This window comes from Podarcis liolepis (genome assembly GCF_965112155.1).
Source record: "Podarcis liolepis genome assembly, chromosome: 6".
In the NCBI taxonomy this organism is placed as follows: domain Eukaryota; kingdom Metazoa; phylum Chordata; class Lepidosauria; order Squamata; family Lacertidae; genus Podarcis; species Podarcis liolepis.
This window is the reverse complement of record NC_139559.1, coordinates 13,377,434-13,398,976: the sequence shown is the minus strand read 5'-3', so window position 1 is coordinate 13,398,976 and position 21,543 is coordinate 13,377,434. Positions and strand designations below refer to the sequence as shown.

General features: G+C 44.1%; 1 protein-coding gene across 4 annotated transcripts in view; it reads left to right on the top strand.

The window, feature by feature from the left end:
• Positions 1-21,543, top strand: part of PHACTR3 (phosphatase and actin regulator 3) — a 224,129-nt gene that overhangs the window by 88,444 nt on the left and 114,142 nt on the right. For all 4 annotated transcript variants that reach the window (XM_083507495.1, XM_083507494.1, XM_083507496.1 and 1 more), the window contains exon 3: positions 20,617-20,778. In XM_083507495.1, coding sequence (XP_083363621.1) covers positions 20,617-20,778 — 162 coding nt within the window. The remainder of the gene's footprint in view (positions 1-20,616; positions 20,779-21,543) is intronic.

Below are 21,543 nucleotides of genomic sequence, written 5' to 3'. Positions count from 1 at the left end.
GAACAGAGCAGGAAGCCCTTCCTTTCATAACAGCCCCTGCCAGAGTGGCAATGATAACGCCATGCAGAAAGGAGCCTGAAATATGATTCTCACAGCATCACTGTAAGGTAGGCCACCATGTTTATCCCCACATGGCAAGTGCAGGAGCAGCGAAGCCGCGAGGGGTTTGCTTGTTTTATGCTAAACTTCCTGTCCCAGAATTCATGCTCTCAGCCACAACTATCAATGTTCAGTACAGCTCTGAGAGATGTCGCTAGGAGTCATATCACAAGATAATGTGAAAGGAAGTCCTGTCCAAAAGAAGGAACATCCAAATTCCCTTTGACATTTTGCTTCATCAGTAGTGACTTAGTGATGAGCAGCTCCTTTCCCAACACCCCAGGAAATTTCACCCGCCTGCTTGCAACTGTTTCTGCTTCTCTCTAAATTCCTCAGATATTTTGTGCTGAACAGAAACCTCTAAATATTTGCAGCTACTCTCAGAATACTTATTTCCTGGTGAAATATTTGATATCTGCATTTGGAATGTTTCATTGAGCATTGTGTACAATAGCGTTTCTGTTCACAAATGATAGCTGGCATGCAATGGCATGTAGTATCTGATAGGGCTCGGTGCCATTTCATGTTTCATGCCTGCCAAAAGCATCCAAGCAGAAAATAAAAATAAAAATCAAGGTATTGCCAGCAAATCTGAAGCACTTACATTTCTAAAGGTTTTTTTTTGGGGGGGATGCGACGTGTTACAAATGCACATTTCAAAACTGAAATTCACGTTCAAATTTTAAATGGCAGAATTTGGCAAATGCTGACTATTTTCACATATATATTTAACTTCTAGGTAAAGGTAAAGGGACCCCTGACCATTAGGTCCACTTGTGTCCAACTCTGGGGTTGCGGTGCTCATCTCGTTTTATTGGCCGAGGGAGCCAGCATACAGAACCAGAGCAGCGCACGGAAACGCCGTTTACCTTCCCACCAGAGTGGTACCTATTTATCTACTTGTACTGCGTGCTTTCGAACTGCTAGGTTGGCAGGAGCAGGGACCGAGCAACGGGAGCTCACCCCGTTGTGGGGATTCAAACCACCGACCTTCTGATCAGCAAGTCCTAGGCTCTGTGATTTAACCCACAGCGCCACCTGCGTCCCGCATTTAACTTCTAGCTAGCTGCTATTCTCTGCTTCGAACTTAATGATAAGAGGTAATGATTTGGGGGACAAAAATAGACCAGGTATAGTTATTTGCAAGCTCTACTTCTACATTTCCATAGGTATCTGGCCAGTTGCTGCAGGGGCAAACAATTCTGAACTAAATGGACCTTGGCTTGATCCAGGAAGGCAGTCCTTATGTTCTCATTGTTAATGTTTGAACACAGCTAGATCTCTGAGCTCAGGGATATTACAACTCCATTAGTGAAATGATGTTGAGCTCTGATTCAAGCCTCATCGTGCTGCCATGCCAGAGAATAAGAAACTGTGAACTATATCATCAGTTATGACAGCTCGGTTTTTGCTGCAGATCCTCTGAGACGCCGCTCGTTCTCGTCATTCTTCGTTCAGTCCCGCATTGTTTGGTTTTGGAGAGGATTATTCATTACTGCCTGAAGAACATTGAGTTGTAATTGCTTTTTTGCTTTTTAGCACGGGGGGTGTACAAATGTCATGGAAAATTACGTACCCTGAAATATATTCTGATTGTTCTCAGATCATGCCAGACACACTGTCTCTGCATGGAGGAAAGGCAAGTCTAGGGAGGTCGGAGTTGCTCTGCCAAACTTGTTGCTCTGGAGATGCTGTTGGACTCCAACGTTCAACAGCCCCGGCCAGAATGGCCAGTGTTCAGCTACATATGATGGGAGGGCCACAGGTCTGTCAGTATATGGAAACATCACCGCTGCAGACACACAGATTGTTGACATCAAATGATGCGTCTATCTCTGGGAAAGAAGAATTTCCCAGGACGTTCACAGGCTGGATAAGTCTCTGTGAAGAGTGTAATCTAAAACCTTCCATTTGCGCATGTACAGGAAGTTTGTCTGACTTGCTAGAAGAACTGAACTGAAAGGACGTGTTTTTCTCTAGTGCTGTAATGTCAGAAATAAACATCATGTAAATAGATTTCTGACTTATTTTCTTTCCCCTGCGGAAGCAGGAGAGAGGGGCTGTGCATTTTACCCACTCTTGGGAAAATGTCGCCTATCAAAATCTCCCTGGTCTGTCTGGATATCAGCCAGAGGAGGTTACCGGTAAGCAAGCTCCGAGGACAGTGAGAGGGGCCAGCCTCTATGGAGGGGGCTTGCAAACCAACAAGGTCATCCACTACCTTCCCGCAGACTGTCTCGCCAGAGTGGTGCATGCTCTAGTTATCTCCCGCTTGGACTACTGCAATGCGCTCTACGTGGGGCTGCCTTTGAAGGTGACCCAGAAACTACAACTAATCCAGAATGCGGCAGCTAGACTGGTGACTGGGAGCGGCCGCCGAGACTGCATAACACCAGTCTTGAAAGACCTACACTGGCTCCCAGTACGTTTCCAAGCACAATTCAAAGTGTTGGTGCTGACCTTTAAACTCTAAATGTCCTCAGCCCAGTATACCTGAAGGAGCGTCTCCACCCCCATCACTCAGCCCAGACACTGAGGTCCAGCTCCAAGGGCCTTCTGGCAGTTCCCTCCCTGCGAGAAGTGAGGTTACAGGGAACCAGGCAGAGGGCCTTCTCGGTAGTGGCACCTGCCCTGTGGAATACCCTCCCATCAGATGTCAAGGAAATAAACAACTATCTGACTTTTAGAAGACATCAGAAGGCAGCCCTGTTTAGGGAAGTTTTTAATGTTTTATCATGGTTTTCATACTCTGCTGGGAGCTGCCCAGTGTGGCTGGGGAAACTCATCCAGATGGGCAGGTTTTAAATAACAAATAATACATTATTATTATTATTATTATTATTATTATTATTATTATTATTACTCCTGAGGTGGGTGCTCAACATGAGTGCCTGTCCACACCAGATCCCACACTTGCTTGATTACTCTTCCTCCAGAAAGTGTTTGGCACACACACCTTGGTGAGAGGTGTGGAGATGCCAGCCAATATATGTCCCTTCCTTTAAGTGGTTTTGACAGTGGGATAGCTCTGCATGATGTATGAATGTATAAGGGGATTGGGTACACTTAGCCTTGGAAAGAGGATGGCGAGCCATCTTCAGATATCTCAAGGGCTGTCACATGGAAAACAGAACAAAATTGCTTTCCACTGCCCATGATGGTAGGACCCATACCAATGGCTTCAAATTACAAGAAAGGAGATTCCGACTAAACATCAGGAAGACCTTTCTGACAGTAAGAGCTGTTTGACAGTGGAATGGTCTTCCTCGGGAGGCTGTAGATTCTCCTTCCTTGAAGGTTTTTTAGGCAGAGGTTGGATGGCCATGTGTCATGGGCTGGATCTAGACACATTGAATAGGCATTTCAGTTTAAAGCGTTGTCAATTTAAACAGGGAAAACTGGTGGAGAGAAAAAGGGACTCCATGTCGCCAGCTGGTGGCACAATGTTATTTCACACATCCAACGCATAAAAACCACTTTTTCTTTATCGGTTTAGATGGGTCCATGGATGCTTTAGTTGAGATTCCTGCATTGCAGGGGGTTGAACTAGATGTCGCTTGGGGTCCCTTCTAACTCTGCAATTCTATGATTCTATCAATGTATGAATTGGGGCTGGGAACCCAAGACCGCATCCTATATCATCAATCAATCAATCAATCAATCAATCAATCAATCCATTTTATTTATATCCCACTTTTCCTCCAAGGAGCCCCAGATGGCATGCATAGTTCCCCTCCTTCCACATTTTCTCCTCGCCACAACCCTGTGAAGTGGGTTAGAGACAGTGACTGGCCCAAGGTCACATGGTGGCTGAATGAGAATTTGAACCCTGCAGTTTCATGGAAGAATTTCTCCAGTACTTATTGCATTTTCCCCATTTCATTCATATATATATATATGTGTGTGTGTGTGTGTGTGTGTGTGTGTGTGTGTGTGTGTTTTAACATACCATTTCCCACAGTAATTAAACATACTTTTACAGCTTATACATTTTTTTTACTTCCATCAATCCTGTCTGAAAAATTTCCAATCTAATCTCTTAGTATACATTTCTTACTTTCCCTATTACATTTAAATCTCATAACCAATATCTCTATTCTTTATCTACTTTGTAACGTTTCATATATTTCTCCTTACAAAACTTCTTGAAGTCCTACTAGCGTAATTTGTTGGTTACAATTGCTCTTCAAATAGTTCATATACTTCTTTCAATCTTCTGTAAATCTCTGGTCCCGCAGGGTTCGAATCTTTCCTGTCATTTTGTCCAATTCTGCATAGTTCATTAATTTCGTCTGCCATTCTTCTTTCATCGGGATTTCTTCTTGCTTCCATTTCTGGGCTAACAATACTCTTGCCGCCGTTGTTGCATATAGAAACAATTGAAGATCTTGCCTATTAATATCCTGACATATAATACCAAGTTAAAAATGCTTCTGGTTTTTTAATAAATGTATATTTCAACATCTTTTTCATCTCGTTATATATCATTTCCCAGAAGTTCTTTACTTTGGTTATCTCCCGCTTGGACTACTGCAATGCGCTCTACATGGGGCTACCTTTGAAGGTGACTTGGAAACTACAACTAATCCAGAATGCGGCAGCTAGACTGGTGACTGGGGGCGGCCGCGGAGACCATATAACACCGGTCTTGAAAAACCTACATTGGCTCCCAGTACGTTTCCAAGCACAAAGTGTTGGTGCTGACCTTTAAAGCCCTAAACGGCCTCGCTCCAGTAACCTGAAGGAGCATCTCCACCCCCATCGTTCTGCCCGGACGCTGAGGTCCAGCGCCGAGGGCCTTCTGGCGGTTCCCTCATTGCGAGAAGCAAAGCTACAGGGAACCAGGCAGAGGGCTTTCTCGGTAGTGGCGCCCGCCCTGTGGAACGCCCTTCCAGCAGATGTCAAAGCGATAAACAACTACCTGACATTCAGAAGACATCTTAAGGCAGCCCTGTTCAGGGAAGTTTTTAACGTGTGATATTTTAGTGTATTTTTGGTTTCTATGGAAGCCGCCCAGAGTAGCTGGAGAGGCCCAGCCAGATGGGCGGGGGGTATAAATAATAAATTATTATTATTATTATTATTATTATTATTATTATTATTATTATTATTACTTTCTTACGTTCCCACCACATATGATAACATGTTCCTTCTTTTTCTTTACATTTCCAACATTTATTATTTGTCTTATATATTTTCCCCCATTTCTAGTCAATTGCCTGCTTCCAACAGGGCCCCACCAGATCCTTCCAAAACAATCCCACTAGCGGGGCATAGAGGCAGGGCGAGCTGCAAGTTGGAAGAGACCTTCAGCACCCCCTGCCTGCTGGAGGGTGAAAGGCTCTCAGTTGTCCGTGGTTCCCCTTGTTGCAGCAGCAGTGTTCCTCTTTGGATCACCGGAACAAAATGGTTTTAACTGGAGCAGGACAGGTGCTGCTGGTGGTCTCTGCAAATGTGCTGGAGCAGCTGCCCGACAATGCTTCATGTTTGACACACTGCACTATATTCCCTCAGGCCCCAATTCAAAAGCACATGTCAAGTATTCTTAGGCGCCCAATGTGGCATTTACCTTTAAAGAAGCGTTTGCAAAGTTTTTGTTTTTTAAAGGATGAAAGGTCATCAGATCACCTGGTATTGTTGCAAGATTTCTAGCCTCCCTTTCCTTTACAAAGCTGCCCCCCCCATCCAAACACCGTTACACCCCCACCTTTGGGATGGGTTTCCCCCCGACACTCTAATCTACACAATGTTCCACTGCAGGAACATTTGAATCAGTACCCTAATGGATGCTTCATTTAGCTATAATGATAGATCAGTTCTCCATGGAAAGCATTAAGTGTGCATAATGATTCTCTGCATGCAAGCATCTATTCGTATAAGTGACATTTTCACCTGGTTTGGCTTTTTTTCTTGCTAATGGCAGGAAATGCTGGATTTGACAGATTTTCCTCTCTATGTATCTTTAAATATACATCTTCTCAAATCTGGAGATGGGCAGGTATTGTGTCCTTCACTGTTTGGTTGATAGTCCTCTAAGTTTGTCTGTAGGTGTGGAATATTTTCGAAGGGCCTTGGCCACAGAGGTCTACCTCTTTATGCTTTGTTGTTATTGCTCTGATGAGTCAATGGTTGACTTGATCTTTGATGAGGCCTTGAATTTCTAAGGAATAAGAGCAACATTGCCACTGTCTTCTCAAACCCACTTGCCAGACTAGACAGAAGAATGGGTGTGAATGGGAAAAACTTGGTTTATCTGGGCTGGAAAATTATCTGTCCTTCATTTCTCCCTTCCTAGTGAGGGGGACAAGCCCACAGCAGAAAAATAAATAACCATATGAGGACCAAGCTCAGGCGGAGAATTAGACCTGTCTGAAGAAATATTGGGATAAGGGCTCCTGCTGGAAAGAATGAAAGGGACAACACGAAGCAGATGGGGTTCCTGGGACATAAGTTTGTTTCCTTTCTGAAAGTGCATATGCCAAAATGATTTTGGCTACAGACCCTTTCCTGGCTAGCAATCTGGCACGGACAGATTTGATGAATTGCCTCCTAAATCTTTTTACACTACTTTGTGGCCTCCTTGTAAGAGGAACATAGGAAGTTGCCCTCTACTGAGGGCTTATCCACACTTAAGTCTCACCCATGCTTTCCAGGGATGGTCCATGATTTAAAGCTCTGTTTTTGAGCACCCCACCTTTTTTGTTTTGTTTTGTTCTGGAGCTTTCCTCATGAAAACCTGCTCTTTAAAGCTGAATCGGAGCAAATATCAAACTGCAGGAAACCCAAATTGACATTTGCTCCGATTCAGCTTTAAAGAGTGGGTTTTTTTGGGGGGGGACTTGGAGGCAGGGGGGTGGAAATCTGCATTGAAGTGCAGGTCTCTGTCTGGAAAAAGCTAGGCAAATGGTAAGTGTGGGTAAGCCCTGAGTCAGACCATCGGTCCACACTGATTTGCAGCAGTTCTCCAGCACTGCAGATGGGGGTTTCTACCTGGAGACGCCAGGGATTGAACATGGGACCATCTGCATGCAAAGCAGGTGCTTTACCTCTGAGCAACTCTTCTACTGAGCACTTAGCATTGCGGGTCAATCCTTGCCTTGTGGATCACCTCACTGTGCCACCACTCCTTCAGACTCCCACCTGAGCTCAAACCCCACCCCTCCTTCGGCCTTAACCCCTTAGTGCTTACGCCCGCCTGAAATGAAGCCCAGGTACATGCAAGTTATGCTATTGTTTATTTATATGCCACTTTTCAGCCAAAAGAGGCCCCTCAAGGCAGCTCATGCGAAATAACATACAAATGCAAAATTCAAATACAGTGGAACCTCAGGTTAAGAACTTAATTCGTTCTGGAGGTCCGTTTTTAACCTGAAACTGTTCTTAACCTGAAGCACCACTTTAGCTAATGGGGCCTTCTTCTGCTGCCGCACGATTTCTGTTCTCATCCTGAAGCAAAGTTCTTAACCTGAGGTAATATTTCTGGGTCAGTGGAGTCTGTGACCTGAAGCATCTGTAACCCTAGGTACCACTGTACAACACAACTTATAAGAATTTGAGACAATGAAATCTTAACATTTGTAACTGTTTTTGCCAAACAGAGGCCTATTCCCCACAAAACAAAAGTCACAGAGAGCAAAAGTAAATACTTTGGGAGCAGCTCCCAGGCAAGAAGAGTAGGGCAAGGCAGGTAGAAAGGTTTATTCCTTGATGGATGGTTCCTGCAGTCTCTCTGCTGTTGTAATGCCACCAAGGGCAACCTTCATCCCTTGATAGCCTTTTGACTTCCTCCCCCCAATCTCTCTCTGTTGTCTCCCCAGTCCCACAAAAAAACCGACAACACTACCCAACTTTAGATTGCATGTTTCTCAGGACAAGGCAGGGCTGGCCCGGCCCACCCATGGGGCAAGGTGAGGCGACCACCTTGGGCGGCAGTCTCCACAGGGGCAGCAGTTCCGACCTCCAAGGAATGCATTGCCCACGGCTGCCACTGTGGTAGCAAGAACTGCTGTGCACTCCTTGGAGTCCAGTTCTGCTGCCTCCTTGGCAGCCACTCTCTACAATGGCGCCTCTAAAGTAGCCTCTTGGAGAACAGGAGGCAGTTGGTTTCCTCCCTCCCTTGTTCCTGATGTAGATCTTTATTCCTGCCACATTCCTGATGTATGTCATGATTCGGTTTACGGGTGGTTGAAGTCCTGACGGAGGACGCCGGGACCGGGAGCAAGATGGCAGGGTGGGAGCAGGAACGGGAGTTTGGAAGCCAGGAGTCAGGAAGCCAAGGGTCCGAGGGTCAGAGAGCTGGGAGTCAAGGAGTCAAGGGTCCGAGGGTCAGAGAGCTGGGAGTCAGGAAGCCAAGGGTCCGAGGGTCAGAGAGCTGGGAGTCAAGGGTCCGAGGGTCAGAGAGCTGGGAGTCAAGGAGTCAAGGGTCCGAGGGTTAGGAAACTAGGAGTCAAGAAGCCAAACACAGCAAGGCAGGAAGCGTGTTGCTGTGGCGAAGAGCCAAAGGGAAATGCTGATCTTATATCCCTTCTCAGCTCTTGCCACCAGGTGCTGTGAGTTACCAATTTGCCTCACCCATGCGGCTGTGCCTTGCTTCTTCAGAACAAACTTAGGAAAGCCCCAGTCCTGCAAAGCCCTACCAGTCACAGGGCCTGGTTCCTGCACGCACTCCTGACAATGTAGGTCTTCACTCACCCCTTCTTCCTTGTTAGGGGTTGTGTGTGCCATTTTGTGGATCACCTCAGGTACCCAAATGCCGTGGGCTGGTCCTGGGGGGCAAGGACTTATAAATAAACCACCCCTCACAAAGATCACACAAGTAAAAGTGCTGAAATGGTGGGAAATAACACAGCGAGGAGGATATTTCAGAGGGCCCCTGGATTCCCCACATGGAGGTGCAAATGAATCACCGAATCTGTTTTCCTTGAGCAGCCTCTCCTGGCTCTGCTGGAGAAAGAAAGCCAGGAGAGAGAGAATGGTTCTGGTAGGCAAGGCAACAGATTGATTGCTCTTAAAACAATAAATAACAAGCACTAATTGATGCCTTATCTTGCCTGAACTCCTGCAGCCATGGATAAGAATGCCAGCAAGAGTTGGAAACCAGGTTGTGCACACCCCCAGCATCCCATGTCACCGTTCTCGTTAAATCTATAGAAGTGGCGGGAGATGGGGAAAAGTCAGTGAGTTGGGGCAGCGTGTGAGTGATGCACAGTGATAGAGGATGGCAGAGGAGGGGAGGAAGGGAACTTAAGGCCAAAAAGAGAAAGAGAGAGGGAGGGAGAGGGAGACTGGAAGGTGATTAGAATGCAGATAGGCATGAGGGGAGTAAAATCAGGTTTGGGTGGAGAAGTCAAAATGTAAATAATGCCTCGCCTGGGACAGCAATGGTTTGGAGAGTTAAGGAGGCCAGGGAAGAAACTGAAAGAAGGAAACTAGAAGACTCCAAGGTTCACAGGAATTTGTGAGTTCTCATTCTGCTTTAAATGTATGTTCTTGGGCTGAATGGCTCTTGAAATTGAGGGCTCCTTCAAATAGACTGTAAATTAGGGGACGTGGCCACGATTCCCTTGCAACTTGTCATTTTCACAACAGCCTTTTTTGCCAGAGTCCTCTTTCCCTTCTCTGTTCAGAGTCTGGCACAAGCCATCTTGGGTTCCTGAGGTCCTTCTCAGCCTTTCATGTTCCACACACGCATGTCAGATGGGTGTGTGTGCGCACCAGGATGGGTGTACATGCACGACAGGGCACGGGGTGCAATGGGGGAAGGATTCCACCGTGGTAACCCAGCCCTTGCCACCAACATGACCCCACTCTGGTTCCTCCAACTCCAGGGGAAGAGTGCCAGGCCAGGAGTTCTGGGGGGCCCTGCTGGGGGTGCCTCCTTTGCGCCCCCTCAAAAATCTGCACCCGGGGCCATGGCCCCACTGGCCCCACCTTGCTAAAGGTCCCTTTGAACTCTACCATTCTATGATCATACATGAACATGTTCTAAAATTATACAGCATAACTAAGGCAACTAAGGCAAAAAACAATTGGTCGAAGCAGGCTGTATCTACATACAAAAGTAACTTATTTTCAGTTTTATACCACTGACACTGGAACGGCTTCACCCAAAGAAACCTGTGGGACTGTTAATTCCTTGGAACAGGACTCTCTTTTCTCCTCTTCTTATCTTACGTAAAGCTGTGTCTGTTAATGGTGGTTGAATGAATGAGAAAGATACTGGAATGAAATAATAGCCAACATAAGATCTGTTTTGAAATATCCAGTTTGGAAAGCCTCCTATTTTTCACCCTCCCCTCCCCTTTCCTTTTCTTAATCTTATTAAGACGACATTTTCCATATTATCACAATATTTATATACGGTTCGACATTTGACCTTCTCTGAATTTTGCAGTGCTGTTCTCCAACCAAATAAATGAGTGCAAAAATATGTATATCAGGAGAAACTGTGCATATAAGTGATACTGGTGAAAATAACCTACAAAACTGCTTTATATTAGAAGAAATTGCTTGCAAAATCCAGAAATTCACACTGAAATGCTAATGAAATTTTGTGAGGATGTTAAAATTAATAATCACATATTGGCACGGAAATGTGGAAGGCTGAATTTAAGACTGGGAAATTGAAATTGACAGAATTGTCTACCCTTATCGCCAAAGAAAGGATGTATTCACAATTACATTACCAAGCATTGCCAAGGAAATAAATGGATGTGCTTCAAGCTCAAAGGCAAGTCCTTAACAGGGAACCTATGAAGATCTGGAAGAAAATAGCCCCTCCCCTACTGCCATGCTTTTATTTGGAGAGTAGAGCCGCCTGCCATGATGAGAGCAGCCTGCAAGCTGTGTCACCACGAATCCTGCCGAGTCAAGAAAAGATTTAAGAGTCTAGGGCTTCCCAAGTGTGACTCAGTCAAAACAAATTCACATGGCTGGCTCACCTGACTGCATTCAGTTTTGTCCTCTGCTCTAAGGGCAAGTGGATCTGAAGGAAGAGGGGAAAGCAGCACTGTAAAGTCCCACGGGATTCATTGGGGGCAGCAGCCCAGTCAGATGGGTGACATATAATTAATAAAATTATTATTATTATGACTATGGTTGACACTGTCTACAACCCACTCAGTCAAATGTCCTGGCACGATGCTTTGCAGCAGTTTGTAAAAACCCATCTTCAATCTTGGATTGATGAATTGTAGGGTCAGCAACCAGCTGAGATGTCATCAGAAGCCAGCCAGCTCATCAAGTCTCCACTTAAATGCTTGAGAAAATCTCAGGACAGGCGGCACTTAGGCTCGTAGCAGAGGGAGGGGAAATGTCTGGAAAATATGCGTCGATCTCTAGAACGGTGCTGAAGCAGGAAGGTTGCATTGCTTGCCTTGAGACAGCTGGCGTTCTGGGGTGATTTAACCCCATGCTTTGATTCCAGCTGAACTGAGATCTCTGCTTTAGTGTCAGTGGTTATTAGATACCTCATCTTTGTGGTGAGTGTGAATATCTGGCTTAGAATATCTATACTGGTGGCAGAAGACAACTTTGGGGATAAAAATCTTTTTATTCCACCTTTTCTCCCATGACCTCAAGGCGATATACATAGTTCTGCTCCTCCCCATTTTATCCCCACAAGAACTCTGAGGTAGGTTAGGGTGACAGTGAGTGACTGGCCCAAGGTCACCCAGTGAGCTTCATGGCTGAATGGGGGAGTCGAACCCTGGTCTCCAAGGTCCTAGTCCAACACTCTAACCACTGTACCACACTGCCTTTCACAGCTGATATGCAAAGGAAAGTCAAGGGAGGATTGTGCTGCTACTTCTCACTCAAGAAGCTGATAAGAGCCCTTCCCTTTGGGAAAAGGAAGATCACTTTACAGGCCTTGGGGTAGGGTAGCCACTTAGGCATTGTAATATCAAAAGAGACATAGATTTGCATATGGTGATTTATATTTTTAGGCGCACATTTAGAAATAATTAGTACAATGTAAACAGAAACACAATAAATATCACCACAGTGGGTAATACTGCTACCAGCTGATGTAGATACCTGCTACCCAGGTGTGACTTTTGGGTAGGTAACTTCAAGGCCCTGCTCTCCTTAGGGTTCTTTACCTTTAAACTGGACAGATTTGGACCAGAATGTCCTTCAAACAGAGGAATGTCCCCTTGGTAAAGAAGGACACATGACCACACTATCTTGGGGCATCCTCAGATTATTTGAAAAAAGGGTCACCTCTTGGCTTCATGGGCAGCTTTCTGCTTGGTCAGCACTAACATCCACTAGGCAGATTTTGCTTAGTCTGAAAAGGCTAAAAGCAGCATGGAAAAGAGTCATGTACCATTTTCAATCTACCCATTGCCTGAGGCTGAGTGTAGTAAACAACTATTTCATGCATAGATATGTGCCTGGGCGTATATATATATATATATATATATATATATATATATATATATATATGCTTTCGTAGATTTTCACGGGTACAGGAATGCAGGGTACTATGAAATACCCTGCAAAGTCTGCCCAGCCACGTACATTGGACAAACAAACAGACGAATAAATGCACGTATCGCAGAACACAAGAATGCCGTCAAAAAAGAAGAAAAAGCTTCCTCTCTTTTCCAACACATGAAAGAAACAGGACACGAAATTAATTTTGCAGATTCCAAATTGCTCTTTAACATGGAACATCACCACAAGAGAATAATCATGGAAGCCATCGAGATAGAGAAACACCCCCACAACATGAACAAGCGTGACGACACGTCCCGCCTGCCAGACATCTGGAAATTAGCCCTCCCCACAAAAACCGACACCAGAACCAGAGGCACACAGAACGCCATCACCAATCAACCACAGCAGACCCAAACCCAGACCCTCTCCACAGATAAATTACAGACTCCATCCAGTAGCCAAACCATAGTGGCACCTCCGGATGCTGCACCCCTCTGCAATCCCTACACAGATCTGGCTGGCACAGGGCACAAAACCACAGCTCGCCCCTATACACGAAGCCAAGCCAAAGCACAACTAAGTGCAGTACAGCCATCTTCTCAGAAAAACTCTTCACAAGCTCAAGAGGTCAAGACACGAAAGCTTTAGCAACTAATCCACACTTAATGACCCACCTAAGTGGTACTCAGAATATCACTCAAGAAATCACTCAAGATATCCCTCAAGTAATTAAGGAACAAAAGAAGAAAAGACACACTAACCTGGGAACTTCCTCTCTGCCCAGAACGTTGGAGGCTATACACCACACCCCCTCAACAGTATTTATAGGAACTCAAACACTGAGATCCTGCTCTGTTCCAGTAACAAGAAGCCGAAAGCACCAGCCTGAAGATGACGAGTGAGACCTCGTCGAAACGTCGCCTAGACACCCCAACTCTTACACGGGAAGACACCCGAAGACACCAAAACCTGCATATATATATATATATATATATATGTTTTCGTAGATTTTCACGGGTACAGGAATGCAGGTTTTTCCATAAACACAATATCAAAACAGCCTTTTGCACCAACCAAAAAATAGCCAATATCCTCAGAAACCCCAAAGATAAAATCCAGTTGGAAAACCAAGGGGTCTATGAAATACCCTGCAAAGTCTGCCCAGCCACGTACATTGGACAAACAAACAGACGAATAAATGCACGTATCGCAGAACACAAGAATGCCGTCAAAAAAGAAGAAAAATCTTCCTCTCTTTTCCAACACATGAAAGAAACAGGACACGAAATTAATTTTGCAGATTCCAAATTGCTCTTTAACATGGAACATCACCACAAGAGAATAATCATGGAAGCCATCGAGATAGAGAAACACCCTCACAACATGAACAAGCGTGACGACACGTCCCGCCTGCCAGACATCTGGAAATTAGCCCTCCCCACAAAAACCGACACCAGATCCAGAGGCACACAGAACGCCACCACCAATCAACCACACCAGACCCAAACCCAAACCCTCTCCACAGATAAATTACAGACACCATCCAGTAACCAAACCATAGTGGCAACTCCGGATGCTGCACCCCCCTGCAATCCCTACACAGATCTGGCTGGCACAGGGCACAAAACCACAGCTCGCCCCTATACACGAAGCCAAGCCAAAGCACAACTAAGTGCAGTACAGCCATCTTCCCAGAAAAACTCTTCACAAATTCAAGAGGTCAAGACACGAAGGCTTTAGCAACTAATCCACACCTAATGACCCACCTAAGTGGTACTCAGAATATCACTCAAGAAATCACTCAAGATATCCCTCAAGTAATTAAGGAACAAAAGAAGAAAAGAACACTAGCCTGGGAACTTCCCCTCTGCCCAGAACTTTTGAGGCAATACACCACACCCCTCTACAGTATTTATAGGAACTCAAACACTGAGATCCCGCTCTGTTCCAGTAACAAGAAGCCGAAAGCACCAGCCTGAAGATGACGAGTGAGACCTCGTCGAAACGTCGCCTAGACACCCCAACTTTTACACGGGAAGACACCCGAGGACACCAAAACCTGCATATATATATATATATATATATATATATATATACACACACACACACACCTCGCCCTCCCCGGCCAGAGCCGGGCTCAGGGCGGCTAACACCAGTAAAATTACAATAAAAATATAATAGGAAAAAAACACCCATTTTAAAATACAGGTTAAAATACAATTAAAAATGCAGCCTCATTTTAAAAGTACCCCATAGATCAAAACCATAAGGGAAGGGAAACATAAGGGTCAGACTGAGTCCAAACCAAAGGCCAGGCAGAACAGTTCTGTCTTGCAGGCCCTGCAGAAAGATGTCAAATCCCGCAGGGCCCTAGTCTCTTGTGACAGAGTGTTCCACCAAGTCAGGGCCAGTACTGAAAAGGCCCTGGCCCTAGTTGAGACCAATCTAACCACCTTGAGACTTGGGACCTCCAAAATGTTGTCATTTGTGGACCTTAAGGTCCTCCACAGGGCGTACCAGGAGAGGCGGTCCCATAGGTACATGGGTCCTAGGTCGCTTAGGGCTTTAAAGGTTAAAACCAGCACCTTAAACCTGACCCTGTACTCCACCGGGAGCCAGTGCAGTTGGTAAAGCACCAGATGAATGTGACACTGCGATTAAGATTGTTTAGGGATCCCTGCCACACTCCAGCCCCAAGTGTCACATAGCAGAGCTTACTTGGCAATCCTCCATCCTTTCAGCAATGAGATGTTACTCCAAGAGCAGGGCTTTTGAACCAGTGGCCGTCCAGATTTTTCTTGGACTCCCAACTCCCTTTAGCCAGCATGGTCTATGATCAGGGATGGTGAGAATTCAGCAAGATCTGGCAGGCCAGTACAGAAGCCTCTGCCATCATCTCACATTGTCAAATGGAAGGCGTGCTTGCAAGGGAAGAACTTGGCAAAATATTGTTATGACAATGTAATATTGTGCATGTCTTCTCGAATGTAAGTCCAATTGAGTTCAATGAGTTCATACTCCTAGGTAAGTATGGGTATGCTTCAATACCTATTTATCTGGGAGTAAGCTCTGTTAAACACAATGGGGCTTTCTCCTAATAAACTTATTGGTTTGTATTCATAATCTTCTGACTTCTCCTAGAAGTCAAACCGTTCGTATCCATTTATATCATGATTTTATCCTGCATTTTCCCCATCGCCAATTTTTCATTGTATTTGAAGACTGAAAATATTTTTAGATCACTTCCACTAATGAGACGATGAATTCAAACTGTCTCTTATTTAGCCATTCATCTTTGTCTTATCAACCATTTCCCCCCACCCGCAAAAAAAATTAGAGGCATAATTGCTTCTGTGCAAGAGCTGCTTACTGCACAGGCACCCACCAAACTTTAAAACCATAATAATTCCAATTTTCTTGAAAGTCTGGCCTCCCCATTAAGCTCTAAAAGCATTATTTAGTTTCGTTGCATTTCCACCTCCCCAGCCTTATAAAATGAAATTGATCATATAAGGCTGTTTGTTTTAAATGCGGTATTCACAACGCAAATTATTATGAAGTTATTATCCCAGAAACAAATGGCTTGGAAATGTGTTCCATATCATTCATTTAAATTTTATGGGTTGTTGAAATAAATATGCAAATTGCCTTATAATTCCCCGGCTCGTGACATCGTGGGTGACGGATGCTCGCTATGCACTTGAGAATTAATGTGTGTACACCCACATATATATCCTAGCAATGCTACCCACAACCATTATTTATGGAGCTCTGCTATTCTCTTTCAAGATACTGGCTGGAAGATGCCTGCCACTGTGCTGTCTTTATTACTTACTGCCCCAGCATTGCTTCCTTGCTATTAATGAAATTGATAGTCATATGAGGACCTATTATTAAGTGTGAAAATGAGCTCTATCTAGAAACAAATGTAGCAAAGGGAGAGGATCTTGGCAGGACTAGTCAATAGCTGCTTGGAGCTATTGACACTGGCTGAGGTTTGGTATCCAGTCATATTCCCGTTCCATGTATAGATCCATAGAGTCTGAGGCCCCATCTGCACTATAAAGCAGTATGATAAACAGCTGTGGCTCGCCCCCCCCCCCCCGGAATAATGAAGACTGTTGTTATGTATTCAGTGGTCTGTGTTTGCCTGAGCTTGAGTCTAGACTAAAAATTCTGAGCCCCTGTGTTCTGATTCGATATATGATATCCAGCAATTCAGGATTTGGGCCTCTGTCATTGGCCCTTAAACTCTGAGTTACGATTCGCAGCTTGGAAGTTTAGACAACCAATCATGTTGGGAGTAGGGGTGGCACAGACCTTCAGAAATGTATGTAAGCAGTTGCTTTGCCCCTGTTGTCCAGTTCTGTTAGTTCAATAAAGGGTCTTGCTGCTATCACTGTGTCTTGCCTCGTGGGAACCCACCTACATGTCAACTGTAGTTTGTTATTGGTTCAGAAAGTTGTTCAGACACCTTCATTTCACTTCACAGAGTGACAATTCCCAGAGTTCCTTAGGAAGAAGAACTGAGTGTTTGTTGCTGTTGTCATTGTTTAGTCATTTAGTCGTGTCCAACTCTTCGTGACCCCATGGACCAGAGCATGCCAGGCACTCCTGTCTTCCACTGCCTCCCGCAGTTTGGTCAAACTCATGCTGGTAGCTTCGAGAACACTGTCCAACCACCTCATCCTCTGTCGTCACCTTTTCCTTGTGCCCTCCATCTTTCCCAACATCAGGGCCTTTTCCAAGGAGTCTTCTCTTCTCTTTTTTTTAAAAAAATAATATTTATTAAAAGTTTAAGAATTACAGAAAGAAATAAAAAAGAAAGAGAAAAAGTAAGACTAAAAGTAAACAATACAAATCAATACATTACAGTACATTTAAAAAAACAAAAACAAAAGACACAATACATCAAAACAAAAACAAAAGCAAAAACAATTAAAAACACATCCAATATTTCCATATCTTTATCTTTCATTAACTTGTTTCATCGACCTCCTTACACCTCCCTTTTTGTGTTCTAGTTATTAATTATTTCAGCAAATCCTTTCCATCTTTCACTGTTTTCTGTCATTTAATTATCTTAATTTATTTTAACCTTATCTTACCATTAAAACCCTAAAACATATTTATACTTAACTCCTTATAACATTTTTACTAAAGCCGTATAATTTCATTCCAACATTTTTCTAACACTCATTAATTTTGCAATATTTCTCTAAATAAATTTTTAAAAACTTTTCCCCCCCAATCTTCTTCCACCGTTTCTTCTCCCTGGTCTCGGATTCTGTCAGTCCTTTCTATCAATTCCATATGGTCCATCAACCTGGTAATCTTCTGTCCGAGGCTCTTAACTCTTTTCCATGTCCCTTCTGCAGATCTTCTTCATATTTATACATGCACTTTACTTTATCTTCTGCTGATCTTGTTCTTAATTTCCTTCCTTTGGCACTGAGGAGTATATGTCAGGGAAACTCCAACCTAACAATGTCTTTATGCCTTCTCGACAGGTCAGCCCATTCTCCATAGTCAGAACTAAAGTCCAAAAGATATTTCAGAGCGTGTTTCAGAGTCCCTCCAAAGCTAGAGGCCCCCACAACTCCAATCTCCCCCTGACCCTGACCCAAATCCAGATCCCAAAAGCCAGAACATCCCTGCATAAGGGGATCTATCCAACTTTCCTTCTCCAATCCAAGCGGGGCTCCATCCCACGAAATCTGGCTTTCTCTAGATTCAATCGTAAAAGGCAACAGCTTATGTTCATCAAATTGCCTCTGTAAGGCCGGGGCTCTCTCCACTTGAATTACTTGAGGTTCAACAACAACTTTCTCCTTCGTCTTCTCCACAGCTTGCCATGTCAAAACAGATTCCTGAATCAATTCCTGAGTAGTTTCTGTATAGGTATTCACTTTTTGTCCCAAATCAGTCATTTTTTGTCCCAAATTGTCAATTTTAATAATCATCACATCCATCTTCTCATGAAGCTTGTCTTGCAAAATGCAATCACTAAGGCTTCTTCTGTCAACATTCTTGTCCAAGGTCAATCTCTGATTCTCACGGTCTTTAATCTCTGCAGCTGGAAAATTCCCCAGCTCCTCTCCTGCAACAGTTTCAAAAGCTCCCTCTAGGGGAAACAATTTCTATTTGTATCCGTCATTTTAAGCGCAGATCCAGCAACAAAGTTAGTTTCAATTTTCAGTTACTTTCTTGCTCCTTTTTAAGTGCAAAAGGAAACAATGGAAACAATATATTTCTCTTATTTAACTATCTGTCAACATACGTTTTATTCACAGTCAATGAACTTTCCCAAAATGTCGATCTTACTGGCAGCCCGTTCCCAGGTTCAAAACGGTGGTAATTTATCTTTCTTCACTCTCTCTCCTGCAGGCTTAGGCGATCTAAAATTTCCCCCCTCTTCTCCTGCTTCCAAGGGGGGTTTAGTAATTTTAACCGATGGAGATTTAATCCTTTACAAAAGGCTTTCCAGACTTTAGCTTGCAATGTCTTTGCTTCAATCTATTTACAAAAGAGGAAAGCGGACTTCCTGTTTGAAACCTTCCCGTTTCGGTGCCAAATTAAGATGTTTAGAGAGCCAATTTTCCGTTCTACTCACGGGTAATTGTTTAGAGTCCAATTGTCCACAGGAAAAAGTCAGCGCTCTCCGGCAACAGCAATGTGGCTTCACTCCATGAAAGAAGCAGTCGATTCGAAGCACCGCGCCGCTCACCCCACATCTTCTCTTCTCATGAGGTGGCCAAAGTATTGGAGCCTCAGCTTCAGGATCTGTCCTTCCAGTGAGCACTCAGGGCTGATTTCCTTAAGAATGGATCGGTTTTATCTTCTTGCAGTCCATGGGGCTCTCAAGAGTCTCCTCCAGCACCATAATTCAAAAGTATCAATTCTTCGGCGATCAGCTTCCTGTCCAGCAAAACATTGTCTGCTGGACTTCCTGAACATTATTACCCACCTCTGGAGGGCTTAGGTGTGGTACTAGAAGCAGCAGTGACCATCAGTACTGGGACTTCCCCCAAAGGCTAATCATAGCTGATGGTACCAATAGCCACACCTGACAAACAAGCCAACATTTTCTGTGAGGTTCAGGCAGGGTTTCACCTGAAATTTCACTTGAGGTAGAATTTTGGCAGCAACTCTGCATGTTATCTTGCTGCCTTTCTCACTGAAACTTAGAGATCAGTCTATTTCAGAAAATAATGCCCCCTGGTCCTACTTGATCAAGGCCAGATTATGACCTTTAGAGGCCCTCAGCACTTAAAAGATTTGGGTGCCCCCCATATATCTTATTCAAAATATAAGCAATAATAAACTGTAAAATAAAATCATATTTTTCAAAATGAAACAAGCAAGATGGAAAATAATGATGTTGGGGTTTTTTTGTTTTTGTTTTGGTATACTTCTACTTTATTTATATTTGGTAGAAAAATCTCTTACTTTTTCTAACTGCAAAGTCTTTGATCAAATCCTTAAAACTAGTCTTACATAACACGTCTGCTTCTATACTTAGTAGAGACAAGGCATCCAGGCTGCCTTGGTGCATAGTTTTATGAAGATTTTATGAAGATTATCCACTCTAAGACCCCACAACTAATTCTCCCCTGGCCTCGTCGCTGGCCCAAGTAGGACCAATTCAGACAGCTAGCCCTGGGGATTATCTAATGCTTATTTCTGCTAAATTGATTTCTGAATTTTGAATTTTATTGTTATTCATGTTTTTATACTGTATTTTATGCTGCTTTTACAATTAAGTGTTTTAAATTTGTTGTTAGCCACCCTGAGCCCGGTTTTTGAACCAGGAAGGGCGGGGTATAAATAAATTATTATTATTATTATTATTATTATTATTATTATTATTATTATTATTATTATTTGAGCAATTTGTGACCATTAATGTTAAAAATCCGGCAATGGAAAATTTCTGTTGTGCCCCCCTTACCTTGATGCCCAAAGAACATTCTTATTTAATCCAGCCCTGTTCTTGATATCCTTGATGCACTTCAGCCTGTTCAATATTTCTCTCATTTTCTTTAACCATCAATTTTGTTTCCCCTCCCTTCTCAGAGGAGATGGATCCATCCCCTGCAGTGCGTTCCGAATATCTGGTCTCAGGGATTCGAACTCCTCCCGTCCGAAGGAACAGCAAGCTAGCCACGTTGGGCAGGATCTTCAAGCCATGGAAATGGAGGAAAAAGAAAAACGAGAAACTAAAACAGACGTCAGCAGGTAAGTGGGGGAAATATATTTATTTTAACTTTGGCCAGGAACATGTATCATGGCAAAAAAGGGTTTGCAGGATTTGCCTGTCGTAAGAGAAGATCACATTTGTAAAGCATAAGTGGGCCGTGCCTAGTCAAGTGCAGAAAAAGCAGAGAAATGTTCCGTAGATCGCAAAACATGGCTTTTTGAGAGTATCAGTTTTTATTATTTTAAAAGCAAGTTTCAACCCCCCCATGATAGCAGGGGTAGGCTTGAAATTCTGTAGGTAGTCCCTGAAGAAAGCACAGGAGCTTGGCTGTTCAGGGTGAATTCAGGTGGTCATGGGAAGGGTTTAACATGCTTCCTAGGGACGCGGGTGGCGCTGTGGTCTACACTACTGAGGCTCTTGGGCTTGCCGATTGGAAGGTCAGCGGTTCAAATCCCCGCAATGGAGTGAGCTCCCATTGTTCTGTCCCAGCTCCTGCCAACCTAGCAGTTCGAAAGCATGCCAGTGCAAGTAGATAAATAGGTACTGCTGCAGTGGGAAGGTAAACGGCATTTCCGTGCACTCTGGCACTCATCACAGTCCTTTGTGCACCAGTAGCGGTTTAGTCCTGCTGGCCACATGACCCGGAAAACTGTCTGTGGACAAACACTGGTTCTCTTGGCCTGAAAGTTGCCATTGACTGGACTTAACCATCCAGGGGTCCTTTACCTTTTACCTTAATATGCCCTGTGTAGTTCTGAGCCCCTCCTACAGACTAGGAGAAACTGAATAAATTAAGCAAAAAA